This window comes from Mytilus galloprovincialis, chromosome 7 (genome assembly GCF_965363235.1).
Source record: "Mytilus galloprovincialis chromosome 7, xbMytGall1.hap1.1, whole genome shotgun sequence".
Lineage (NCBI taxonomy): Eukaryota > Metazoa > Mollusca > Bivalvia > Mytilida > Mytilidae > Mytilus > Mytilus galloprovincialis.
Window position 1 is genome coordinate 83,343,849 of NC_134844.1, and position 13,443 is coordinate 83,357,291.

General features: G+C 30.4%; 1 protein-coding gene across 1 annotated transcript in view; it reads left to right on the top strand.

The window, feature by feature from the left end:
* LOC143083833 (lipoxygenase homology domain-containing protein 1-like) overlaps positions 1-13,443 on the top strand; it is a 69,499-nt gene that overhangs the window by 23,070 nt on the left and 32,986 nt on the right. Inside the window, exons 12-22 of the mRNA XM_076260214.1 lie at positions 1,637-1,769; positions 2,162-2,554; positions 2,970-3,217; positions 3,538-3,673; positions 4,240-4,397; positions 7,618-7,775; positions 8,837-8,910; positions 9,503-9,696; positions 10,115-10,307; positions 11,402-11,416; positions 13,127-13,287. Coding sequence (XP_076116329.1) covers positions 1,637-1,769; positions 2,162-2,554; positions 2,970-3,217; positions 3,538-3,673; positions 4,240-4,397; positions 7,618-7,775; positions 8,837-8,910; positions 9,503-9,696; positions 10,115-10,307; positions 11,402-11,416; positions 13,127-13,287 — 1,863 coding nt within the window. The remainder of the gene's footprint in view (positions 1-1,636; positions 1,770-2,161; positions 2,555-2,969; positions 3,218-3,537; positions 3,674-4,239; positions 4,398-7,617; positions 7,776-8,836; positions 8,911-9,502; positions 9,697-10,114; positions 10,308-11,401; positions 11,417-13,126; positions 13,288-13,443) is intronic.

Genomic DNA, 13,443 nt, shown 5'->3' on the forward strand with positions numbered 1-13,443 from the left:
TTTCACTATAGGAAGTAATTTTTCAAATTATTCCCCATAATTGTTGAGTGGGCTGCACTAATTAGTAGTTAATTGAATGGCAGTGAACTGGGGAGGATTTATCAGAATACAAGGGTGTCCGATGAACGTCTTTAGCTCAGTCTTATCTCATTGTATCAACTAATAATATGTTCAAATGTTAATCTCCCCAATCATTAGACAAGCATGTTGTTTATTTATAGGAAGGGTCAGTTTTCTGTAATATTTCTTTTCTTATAGCTGTGAAAATAAACTGTTTTAGATGAGAAAATATAATAATTTGACACCCAAACATTTCTGTTTTGATAAAAGCTGTGTCTTGTTATGTTTTATTTTCTCAGAGGAAAATGGATAAGACATAAGTAAAGTGTTCTTATCTTTTCTACAATGCATACAATCTGTCAGTAGAATAATTCATTACATTGAGCTTGAAAAATATAAATTTATACTTAAAAAATCAAAAATTTGAAAAAAGCAAGTCTACCTGTTAACCTTCAAGAGGTTCTAAGAAAGAATTCTTCCCAGATTAATTGTACTATGGAAAATTTGTTTGAAAACTTTAATATACAACATTTGAAATATAATAGGTTTTTTGATATTACATAACTAGAAAGAAAATGATGAAAAGACAAATTATGTCAATCATGCAAAACATTTGAATGATATTACCAGATTTATATTATGAGTTCATTTTATGCTAGGGAATAAATTGCTGAACTTTATTCTTTTCTACAATACATGTACATATTATCTTGCAATATTATAATTTATTGAGCAAGAAAAATGTTAATTTTATTTTCTTGGTATTAACTTATTAATTTTGATTTATATAATCTCATGTGGAGAATAACATTAAAGAAAGGATGTTTTTTTGGCTGATTCTCCCCCTAAGTTTGAAGTAACAAGATTTAGAAAGTATGTTTAAAAAAAAGATGATAATAATATATTCTTAATTTTAACCCCAAAAAAAGAAAAGATATTTGACCCACCTGGTGAGTCACTTCAAATGTTTTAGGAGAACAATCCCTGTATGAGACAAACAATTTTAAAAGAGGGACGAAAGATACCAAAGGGACAGACAAACTCATAAATCTAAAACAAATTGACAACGCCATGGCTAAAAATGAAAAAGACAAACAGAAAAACAATAGTACACATGACACAACATAGAAAACTAAAGAATAAACAACATGAACCCCAACCAAAACTAGGGGTGATCTAAGGTGCTCCGGAAGGGTAAGCAGATCCTGCTCCCCATGTAGCACCCGTCGTGTTGCTTATGAGATAACAAATCCGGTAAAAAATCTAATTCAGTAGGTCACATCACTTCCATGAAAGGGAAGAGGATTGTAGTTACGACATAAGGAACATATCGAATATCATTTGTGAAATGGTTATTCCATAACGGTCAACCAACTTGTGACGGCATCCGTAAAATTTATGGTGTCATGGCTCTCCCACTTACGAAAATAGAAGCCTAAAGCATTATGAGAACAACTTAGTGTATATTGGGCTTAACTGGATTACAATTGTGGCACATTTTTTTTATAACTTATATAGACCAAATGTATTCTTTTAAACTCTAAACTATTATCAATTTGATATTTTCTATTAATAGGTGATAGTAGATGATTGTCAGAACAATATAGTGTACGAGTTTCCGTGTAATCGTTGGTTTGCCACAGATGAAGATGACGGACAAATATCACGAGATCTGTTGGTGGGAAAGGGAGCAACCACGTCTGCCCCAGGTAAATTATTGGCAAAGAATTACTTCCCTTGCCAAACAAGGTTTATTTCTGGTCTTGTGGTTAAGTAAATGAATGGAAGAAATTTGAAAACTTATAAATCTGATTAATTAAAATGGATAAAACTAAATATCAAAATCAAAACACTTTATTTTGGTTTTAACAAAGAGGAGATGTGTAGTTAACATCAATGAGGCAGCAAATCAACAACTAATAAAATCCAGAAAGATCCTAGGCACACTCAAATATACACCATTAAATCTAACATCTAAAGATCCTAGGCACACTCAAATATACACCATTAAATCTTTCCAAATATTTATCAAACATTTGAAATAACCAAAAATAAATTAAATTCCTCTCTTTACAATAAAACTAATTTGTGTATCATGCAGGTATTCCTTATAGAATTACTGTGTCTACTGGTGATGAGAGAAATGCAGGAACAGATGCTCGTGTTTTCATAATATTGCATGCTGGGAAAGAAAGCAAGGAGAAAAACAGTGGTAAAATATGGCTGGATGGTGGCAGCTTTGAGAGGAACAAAACAGATATATTTGATATTGATGTGGCTACTTTGTTAAGTCCGTTGACAAGAATAGAAATCGGCCACGACAATAAGGGCGTGGCTGCTGGTTGGTTTGTGGACAGAATTGTTGTGTTATGTTATGCCACAGGATTAGAACAAGTGTTTCTGTGTAACAAGTGGCTGGCTACGGATCAGGAAGATGGGTTGATACAAAGAACACTTTTTGAACAGAAAGCTGTTCGAAAACAGCGAGAGAAAAGTTAGTATGAAAAATATTGTTTTAAAAGATTTTATTTCATTATATTATTTGTCATGTTTCTACAAGTCAGCATCACTAAAACATCTTCAAGTTTTGATTTTAACTTTTTTATTCGAGGTAAGGGGGTTACATTTTATAAGTGTGTTTTAATGGAAACTTTATAAAACTGTGAAAGTCATTTGAATAAAAATCATTTTGTAGTAACTATGTCAGATATTTTAATTGCATGTTAGTGCTACTCTATCAATAATGCTATATTACATTGTAAAGCTCACAACAGTTATATTACACCATTGAAAAAACAAAGACGAAGCAACACAAACCTTATCAAAGTCTAGGGATCAAGTAGGGTTCTGCTCTTGTTTTTAATTTAGATTTTTTTAATTTTTATAAACATTTCTATATAACTTTTTAGAAATGCCATGGAATATTTGGATTTACACCAGTGACATGAAAATGGCGGGAACAGATGCAAATGTTTACGTCTGTGTATATGGTGAAAAAGGAAAATCTGACGAAATGTTGTTGGAAAACAAAACAGATAACTTTGAACAAGGGAAAGTCGATTACTTCAAAAGGAATGTTATAGACATTGGAAAACCATACAAGATCAGAGTCTGGCATGATAAATCTGGCATGTTCTCGGGATGGCATTTGGATAAGGTATAGAATATACAAAAAAGTTGATATTTTTCTTTAGACCTTGTATTGTATTCAAAAGTTGATTCACATTAAGATTACCTCAATATATATAAAAAACAATACCTTTAATTACTCATAATGACCTTTCTTAACATTTATATGTCCTTGCTTTACATTTTAATTACCTTGATTCAAATGAGAATTACCTATATTTACAGTGTCATCTTTTTACATTCAGTGTCATCTTTTTAACATTCAGTGTCATTTTCTTACATTAAGTGTCATCTTATTACATTTAGTGTCATATTGTTGCATGAAGTTTCATCTTTTTACTATTACAGGTTGAGATGGAAGAGATGCTTACAAAAGAGCGTTATAATTACAACTGTGGTCGTTGGTTGGCAGACGACGAGGATGACCATGAGGTTGTGAGAGAATGTCCAGCTACAGGACCAAACATTGATAAGCCACTTCCATGTAAAGTTGCTCAATTTTTATTTTTCAACTTTTGATTGGTTATTTTTAATTAAAAAGGAAATGTAGCAAACAAATAATGTTATTTAAATTTAAGGAACAAGTTTTTTTTCAAAGACACATTCTGTCTCAAATTTTGCAATAAAAAAAAACATTGCAATAATTTATGAATTTACAGTAATACTAATAGAACACTCAAGGTTATCTGAACTGAAATTTTTCAAATGAAAAACTGGTCACTATGAGTGACTGTGATTCCCTCCAAAACATCTAGCTTTATATTCTATTGATTATTCATGAGAAGATTTGTAAATCAGAGCATTATCACCTTCAATTACCAGTAATGACCCTGTTTCACTGGAAATCAATATCAATATCTGATTTTTGAGAGAGAAAAAAATCACATAAAAAAAACCAAAATAATTTTAAAGAAAAAACCAAAGTTTTAAAGAAGTAAATTATATATTTCCTTTTCTTTCTATTAATATCAACAATTCAGTAAAAAAAAAAGACTTGATATGAAACAGATTCCAGAACATTATCTTTAAACTATTATTCTCTATTTTCAGTGGTGTTTTATATGGTTGAGATCTACACAGGCAGTGTAAAGTATGCTGGAACTGATGCCAATGTCTTCATCAACATATTTGGCGAACTTGGTGATACAGGACAAAGATGGCTACATAATCCAGTCTCCACTAATATCAATAAGTTTGAAAAAGGACAGGTAAGAATATTAATTAGAAAGATATAGTTTGGCTAGGAATTTGCTGTGATGTTGAATAGTGTAGTCAAAATAAAATGATATTTAGTATCTTTGTAAATGGTAGAAAATTGCACAATAGAACATACACAATGAAATACTTCTAACAGAAATTATTGATACAAGTCAATTGTATTTTATTTGAACTCTGCTTGCTACAAACATGAAATTGCTCCATTTAAAACAAAAATGCAATGGAAATATTTCTTTCTTTATTATAATATATACAAAGAATTATAATTTATCATTATTGAGTTAAATAGTATAGATACTGCAATGTTTATACGAAATATTGAATGATTTTATGAAAGAAACTAATCTTTGTATTTAATTAGTATGACATGACTGACCCTTTTCTAAGTTTTACATCCATCAATATGAATTTATCAGATATACTTTGATTTCTGAGATGACCTTTCACTTAAACTTTTTAAACCTTTCTTTAAAATGAATGAAAAAAACAAATTGTGTAGGAAAACAAGGAGATTGGTTTATTTATTGCTTAAACACCAGAATAAATACAATAAGAATGACAATAGGTTATATAAAAGATTTAATCTTTGCTACATTTATATTTTGTCATACCCACACAGCCATCAGAGAAGGTTGGAGCATGTTTTGAAACATCCAGTGTAATCACATTATTATTTTTTATTGGTGGTAGATTGTTACCTCCCCTAAATGAATGATTATCTCCCATGGTTGAATGGGCTCATAGAAATCTTGCATGCATGTAAAATAAATATGTTGTTCACTAGATAGTATGATTTTAAGCTTGAAATTAGAAAATGGAAGAATTATTTAGTATGGTTGAATTTTTGTTTGTTAAATCATTTGATTCTAAACTCAGAATTGAGATTCACAAATCACATTATATTTATAAAATCCACAGATGTGGCAAGCTTTTATTTTTTGAATACTGCTAAGATATATGTATATGTGTGCAATAGAACTGTATGAAATTTCATGGTAAAGGTCCTTGTTGTTTATTGTTAAAAAATATGCATGATAGTAGATGTTAGATTATGTGTACTGTAGGTTAGTTAAGTTTTATGCCGTAAAAGAGGGACGAAAGATACCAGAGGGACAATCAAACGCATAAATCGAAAATTAACTGACAATGCCATGGCTAAAAATGAAAAAGACAAACAGACAAACAATAGTACACATGACACAACATGAAAAACGAAAGAATAAGCAACAAGAACCCTACCAAAAACTAGGGGTGATCTCAGGTGCTCCGGAAGGGTAAGCAGATCCTGCTCCACATGTGGCACTCGTTGTGTTGCAGTAACTGTTTTGGCTTTTAGATAATTTGATGTTTGTAAGAAAACTATTGTTAGACATTTTTTAAAGCATTAAAATTTCTAAGTTAAAATAATAAAGAGCACAAGTGTAGAATAAAGATATTAACCCTGGATTTTTATGAAAATTTGCAGTATGTTCAGTAAAGATAGCTATCTTATATTTATCTAGCTTTGCTAAAATGCTTTTTCAAGATGCGGTCTGTGGCTTCTGATATTATTTGTTTGATTCAAAATATATAAACATTTTTTCAGTTTTCTATGTAGATATAAACTCCTATTCCCTTATATTCATCTAAGCTTATCTATCATATGACAAAACGATTTAATTCTTCTGTATTGTTTCATATGGTTTTGGAAAGACTTAAGTAACTTAAACTACGGTAACCCCATTCTTAACCAGGTCAATAACAAGACAAAGGAGAAGGTCTGGTAAGACCCCTTTTTGGCCCCAAAATATAGCAGTTTTACCAAATTGTTAAAATGTAAACTTTTAGTTATTTATTGGACAGTAGAATGCTTCTGCTACATAAATATGGGCTGTTTTTGACAATACAATGCAAATATATCGAGTACTAGCACCACTAAGTCATGCTAAATTACTGAAATCTTCACAATTCTATCATTTTAGTTAAATTTTAGACGGTTTTCGCTTAAAACGAAAGTGGCCGCATTCGTGTTCATCCTTAATATTGGAATGAGAGTTGTATTTTATGATAATACATAACATATATAAAGGTTTAGGATGAACACGGATGCGGCCACTTTCATTTTTGACAAAAACCATCTGGAAAGTGACATTTTTTAACAAATTTGGTAGATTTTTCATTTTGAGCTTGAATCGGATCGTTTTTAATGACTAAATCAGTTAAAATCTTTCACAAAAACTAACTGAATCAAATGAAATAGACACTTAAGTGTTTAAAAAGAGGTCAAAATCTTTCGTCAGATGAACCTGAAATTTGAGGCCAAAATCGGTCCTTACCGGACCTACTCCTTTGAAAAAATCAGGAAAGACTTTGTTTCAAATAACATCATTTATTTCTATTTTTTTTCCCATGTTATATTTGTAGTGCAGGGAAGGGATTCTGAAGTGTTGTACTGTAAATTCAGAAACATTGTCAGTTTTCAAACAATAAAATCTCGCATTTATAATTACAGAAGAGATTTTCCTGTATAAAATTTTGCAATCGCATTATTTCTATTTCGCATTTTTGCCATTGGTCAAGCATGCATGCTAAAAATTTCTGAATTTACAGTATTTGGATGACAATCAACTGAAATTAATGAATATTTTTTGCCTTCTTTAGGGTTAGATATTTAGTAGTTCCTGCTAGATTTGCTTTTTTATCTCTTATATGTCTTTAAAAAAAATTCGATATGCTAGATTTACTTTTATGTCATGTTACGTGGTAGAACCTTATGGTAATGCTAATAGGTTATCTTTTCTTTCTAGAAATTGCTATTTACCATTTATATTTATAATTAATGTTAGATATTCATTAATTATCTTCTTGGTTTGTATAGTCTTTCTTAATATTACCACAACGGAATAGACAGGTTTTTTTATTGGTCAATTCAATATTATTGAAAACAGGAATTTACAACTTAATCACATTGAGTTACCTCCCATCTTTAATCTTGCAACAATAAGAAAGTACCATATTTTTATTATGAATATCTAAATATTGAAAATATATTGTGTATTCTACTATTAGAATTTGAACTTAATTTATTAGAATGTAGTTTAATTAACATATTCTTATAATGATATATACTAATATTTGCATTTGTAGATTGGTAGCTAACAGATGAAAACAGGAACAGAAAGAAAACTTATTGTGCATAGAATATTTATTTATCAAAATTATGTTTTGTAGAAAGATGTATTTAAAGTTGAGGCAGTGACTTTGATGGGCCTTAAGAAGATTGTGATTGGTCACGATGCCAAGAACCCTGGATCTGGTTGGTTCTTAGATAAGGTCATTGTCAAGCAGGATGGCAATAGTAAATACGACACAACGTTTACATGTGAAAGGTTAGAAATTCATATCTTTATACAAAGGCATATTTTTACGATAGTAGAGGGGCATTATGTTTTTTGGTCTGTGCCTCCGTTCGTCTGTGTGTCCGTCCGTTCGCTTCAGGTTAAAGTTTTTGGTCAAGGTAGTTTTTTGTACTTATTACACATGTTCCCCATGATATGATCTTTCTAATTTTAATGCCAAATTATAGTTTTGACCCCAATTTCATGGTCCACTGAACATAGAAAATGATAGTGCGAAGTTCAGGTTAAAGTTTTTGGTCAAGGTAGTTTTTGATGAAGTTAAAGTCACATCAGCTTGAAACTTAGTACACATGTTCCCTATGATATGATCTTTCTAATTATAATTCCAAATTATAATTTTGACCCCAATTTCATGGTCCACTGAACATAGAAAATGATAGTGCGAGTGGGGCATCTGTGTACTATGGACACATTCTTGTTCTGTCATGAATTTTATGCAGAAGTTTATGCTAATTATGCCTCATTTATGGGCATTATGTTTTCAGGTCTGTGAGTACGTCTGTTTCTTTCAAGCGTCCGTCCGTCAGTCTGTCTGTCCCGCTTCAGGTTAAAGTTTTTGGTCGAGGTAGTTTTTGATGTAGTTGAAGTCCAATCAACTTGAAACTAAGTATACATGTTTCCTAACTGCCTCTATTTTCCATTCTCAATCAGTACTAATTTGAGGTTTTATAAAATTATTTCTGGTTTCCTTTTGTTTTATTTTTCATGTTGATAAACCATGTCCATGGAAAATTAACAATATCTCTATGTTAGAGGAATAAAAAAATGTAATAAGAATTCAAATATTTTGTTTATGACATCTTCAAATGATTTGTCTGATTTTCCTGTTCCTTTTCTAGTTTGTATTAAAAATAGCCGCTACACATTAAGCAAAAACAGCTTATCAATATAATTATATCATGCATAGAGTTTGTTTTTATTTTACAAGTTATTTGGTCTTCTTCGCTTAAGAAAGTTTAATTGTTTCGATGAAGTATCTCTTATGTTTGTATAAAGAACAGAACTTATATATTATGTATTTTCTATTTCAGATGGTTAGATGCTGATGAAGATGACGGTCAAATTGTCAGAGAGATAACCGCAACAGGTGTCCAGTTGTTAAGTAGTAAGTATTCAATAAACATTTTATGACCTTTTTTTGCAGATATTTGAATTTGTGTTTTGTTAGTGAGAATTTTTGAAACATTGAGACTGATGATCCTTAAATATATATAGCTTTTACTTTGCCTGTAGATATCTTCAGATAGCTTTGAATTGTTAACTTTTATTTTCTCAGGATTATGAAACTTTGCTTAAAATGATTAACAAAAAAACAACAAAAGTGCATACAACAGTAATCTTAAAAAATATTCTTCATTACAATTACAACTGATTGATATTCTATTTCCTATTTAAACATGGTATTCCTAAGTTACGGCTGTTGCATAAAAAAATATATGGGACCCAGGGAAAACAGTTCCAAATTTCAACTATTGGTGGGTGTCATCTATGTTTTTGCATAGTGGAAATGTAATTGAAATTCTAATTTTTCTCTGGAGGTGGTAACCCCATTTTTAAATTGCTTTACCAGGGTACCCTGTACGTTTTAATGGAACAATCCTTATTTAAACAAATCCTATTTTATATTAGTTTAAAATAATTTTCAAAAATTTGGTTTATGCAGTGTACATTAAATGTTAATATATGTTTGTTTACAGCAACGACCTACAATGTGTATGTAAAGACAGGAGATGAGAGTGGAGCAGGAACTGATGCTAACGTCCATATCAAAATATTTGGGTCTAAAAACGACACGGGAGAGCTTAAACTACGCACAACTGAAAATACCAGTAATAAGTTTGAGAGGGGAAGAACTGACCACTTTAAATTAGAGGCCTCAGATATTGGCAAGGTACGATATTAAATCAATTAAAGGAGATGTGGGTAATGTGTCAATGAAAAAGCAACCCAACAACTAAAAATAGACACAAGTTAGTTGCTCATCCTAGTGAGGCTTATAAAAGGGAATATGCTGAATGTTGAACACTTGTTTACATGCAATTTCAATTTTTGTCTGTAAATACACACAGAATTTTGAAATCAGTAAAATTCAATATCAATATAATATTGTAGATTAATTATTATTGTATGGAATGAACACGAGCCATGTTCAACAAATTATAGATTTTCTTTAGGCTTTATTGCAGACTTTGGCAAAACCATGTATTCAAATATCCATGAAAATAGATTTTTTTTTCTCACACCACAAAAATTGATAAATACTTAAATAAATGAAACCACGGTTACCTCAGTAATCAATCCTATTTTAGATTAAGAAAATCCGGATTGGACATGATGATTCTAAACCTTTTGCAAGCTGGTTACTGGATGAGGTACGAATAGATATCCCATCCAGAGGTGAACAGTATGTGTTCGCTTGTCATAGGTGGCTTGGAAAAGACAGTGAAGATAACTTGTCAGAAATAGAGATTGAACCATCATTCAAAGAGGATAGAGAAAAACGTAGGTTTTAACTAGACAGTTTTAATTGATTGGTGTGTCTGTGATGAGGGTTTTGCACAATATATTTCTAATCCACAAACTGATTGATGTGTATTTTGAACATATAGATATCCACATTTTTGACTTCACAACTGGCTTCTTTATATTTTCCTTCTTTTGACCTGTCCATACCTTAACTGTTATTTGCCTCTTTTAAATGCCAATTTTCTGAGAACATTTTCAGCTTTTCATCTTTTTTATTTTAATTCTGTGTAAGACAAATTAGCTTGACCCATATAAACTGAATAAAGTACTTAAATATTTTAGAACTTCTGTTAAATTCAATTTTGAAGAAATCATATTCTGTGATGATTCATTGTAAATGATAAAAGAAATAATTTTAACTTAACTTTACAAGTATGTAAAAAAAAAATCAGTGCATGAATAAATGTCACAAAAAAATAGTTCAATTTATTGAATACTTGCCCATCTATTTGACACAGAATGTTTAAAAATCACTAGTAGCTTTCACAATGACTTGGCACTAAATAGCTTTTAAATAACCATGTGACACAATTTTGTTGAATGACTGGTTGCTTGCACTGTTTCTCATTTAAAATTCCTAAGTCAAATAGTAGGTCAGAATAAAACCCAGTTGGTGTACTATACATGGGTTTGCTCATTGTTGAAGACAGTACAGTGATCTCATTGGCAATCATACTACTTCTTCAGATTTTTATATTGATGAAAATTGATATATTATTAGTATTTAACTCACAAATTAAAAAAATTGTATTGTATTTAATAATAAGAGGAGGGGGAAATGGTAAGACACTAATTTGTGTTATGTTCTGTATGTGTTAATAACGCAGAATTTACACACACAAAAAAAAAAAGTAACTTTAAGTTTACTCTTCTATTAATTTGCAAGTGACATCCGAAATTTCTAAAAATTGTCATACTCATATGCTAAAGAATGAAAAAATGTAAGGACTGACTGGATTGTTGACAAGTAGTGAAGTACCATGCATAATATTATGTTCCATTTTCTAAAGTTGATATATTGTTAGTAGTACACTAACAATTGTAAAATATTGTATTGTATTTAATAATAGGAGCAGGCAGAATTGGTGAGATACTAATTTGTGTTTTGTGCTGTATTTGTTAATAGCTCAGTTTTTTTTTGATTGTTTTTCATTTCATAGAAAGTTAATCACTTCTTATGATTTATATTTATGTAATTTCAGTAAAGTCTCGACATTTTAAAGCTTATAAACTTTTCATTGCTAAATGTTTTGAATGTTTAAGATCAGATTAATCTTGTTTATATCAAGACCAGTTTTAAAGGTCTATTGTTGAAATCTCTCTAGAATAAAACTTTCAATATTTTTAAAATGTCATTTTGTCTTAATCAGCTTTTGTAAAATTATTATTACAAAATTGTGAATTTATGATAAGATTCTAAAATCATTATAAGTTCAGTTTTGTGTTTAATTGTCAGTGTTTTTGATTAATCCCTTTATATGTGCTTAACCTTGTGTTTGTTACATCCTATTGTAAGGGAGTTACCTCCCTTTATGTTTTGTTAACTATATAATTTCACAAGAAAAAAACATAAAGTCAGATTGATAACAGTGTGGCATTATTTGAGCACACTTTGTTGTGATGTTTTTATATTCATGATAATAAATAATTATGTTATTAAACTTGCAACTTAATAATGTGTCATTTAGATAATGATGAAGAGCAGAATAAGAAAAAGGGGAAAGATAGAATTATGGTTACAGAATTTGAAGTTTTAAAAACAAGAACATTTTGCTTTTTTATAAAAAATCATACGACTAAAATTGATGTCAAAATATACTGGATTAAGATAAATTTTGGAAGTTTTGGTATTGAATTAAAAATAAAGATTGCTTGCATTGTGTCAACTTTGTTTTTTGTTATAATATGCCTTTGCATTTATTCAAGGATTTATTTTGTGATGGCAGAAATAATGATTTTTCCAAAACAATGACTTTTGGTCTGTGACTTCTCATGTTTTCTAATATGATGCTCTTCTGAAATTTGTAATATCCACATGTCAATATTGGGCTTTGATTGTGTGTTAGAACCTTGTATGTGTCAGGTGCGTTCAACTCTGATCCTAATCAACTAGGATAACCTGTTTTCCCACAGAAGACTAGGATAACCTATTTTCCCACAGCAGGTTGGTCGTTCTCTCTGGACACTCAGGCTTCTTCCATCAATAAAGAACAGGCTGTCACAACATAGCCTAGACAGATGTGCAATGAGCTATAATGTATTTATGAAAAGTTTGATTTTCTTCAATGACAGAGCATCTGCTCATCAATCAAGGATAATAAAAACATTTCAGCCTTTTAAGGTGGTACCCAACACTTTCACTAAAATTAATTTGGCTCGTTTAATTTTCATAAAGTTTTGACAAAGTATTTACTTTGACCCATTAACAAAAATATAAAAAATTCAAAAAATTTGAACCAACCATTTTATCAGAAAAATTACACTGGTTATATAGCAGTTTGACAAACACCAATTGTGATCAATGAGAAGCTTAATATTCCCTTTACAACACAACGTAATTAAAACCTTTTGCTGACTTTACAGAGTTATCTCCCTGTAGTGTTCGGTACCACCTTAAAGGTTTCCCACTGATTATCTTTAACCAAAGATTATAATTCCAATACATGATGCATTATACAAAGTATCATATGTCAACATTTTTTGTATTTACAAATTTGGTTACATATCTAGATATCTGTTTTAATAAATATATTGTTTTGAAATACGGTTTGATACCATTATATTAATATTTACAGGAATACCATATGAGGTTACAATCTGGACAACAGACAAACGTGGCGCAGGAACTGATGCAAATGTTTTTCTTCAGCTGTATGGTGTGGATGGAAAGACAGAAAAAACTCAACTACGCAACAGGAGTGATAACTTTGAAAGGGGACAGAAAGATATATTCAAGGTTTGTTTTACTGACATAGTTACATATATCAATGGACTTCTGAGTAAAAGACAAGTGTCAAAATTAATCAAGTGTAAAATGTAGGTCACAGTGACTTTACTATTACAAATTGTAAAGACTAAGTGTGAACCGAATCTGTTCAGTGACATCTTTAAG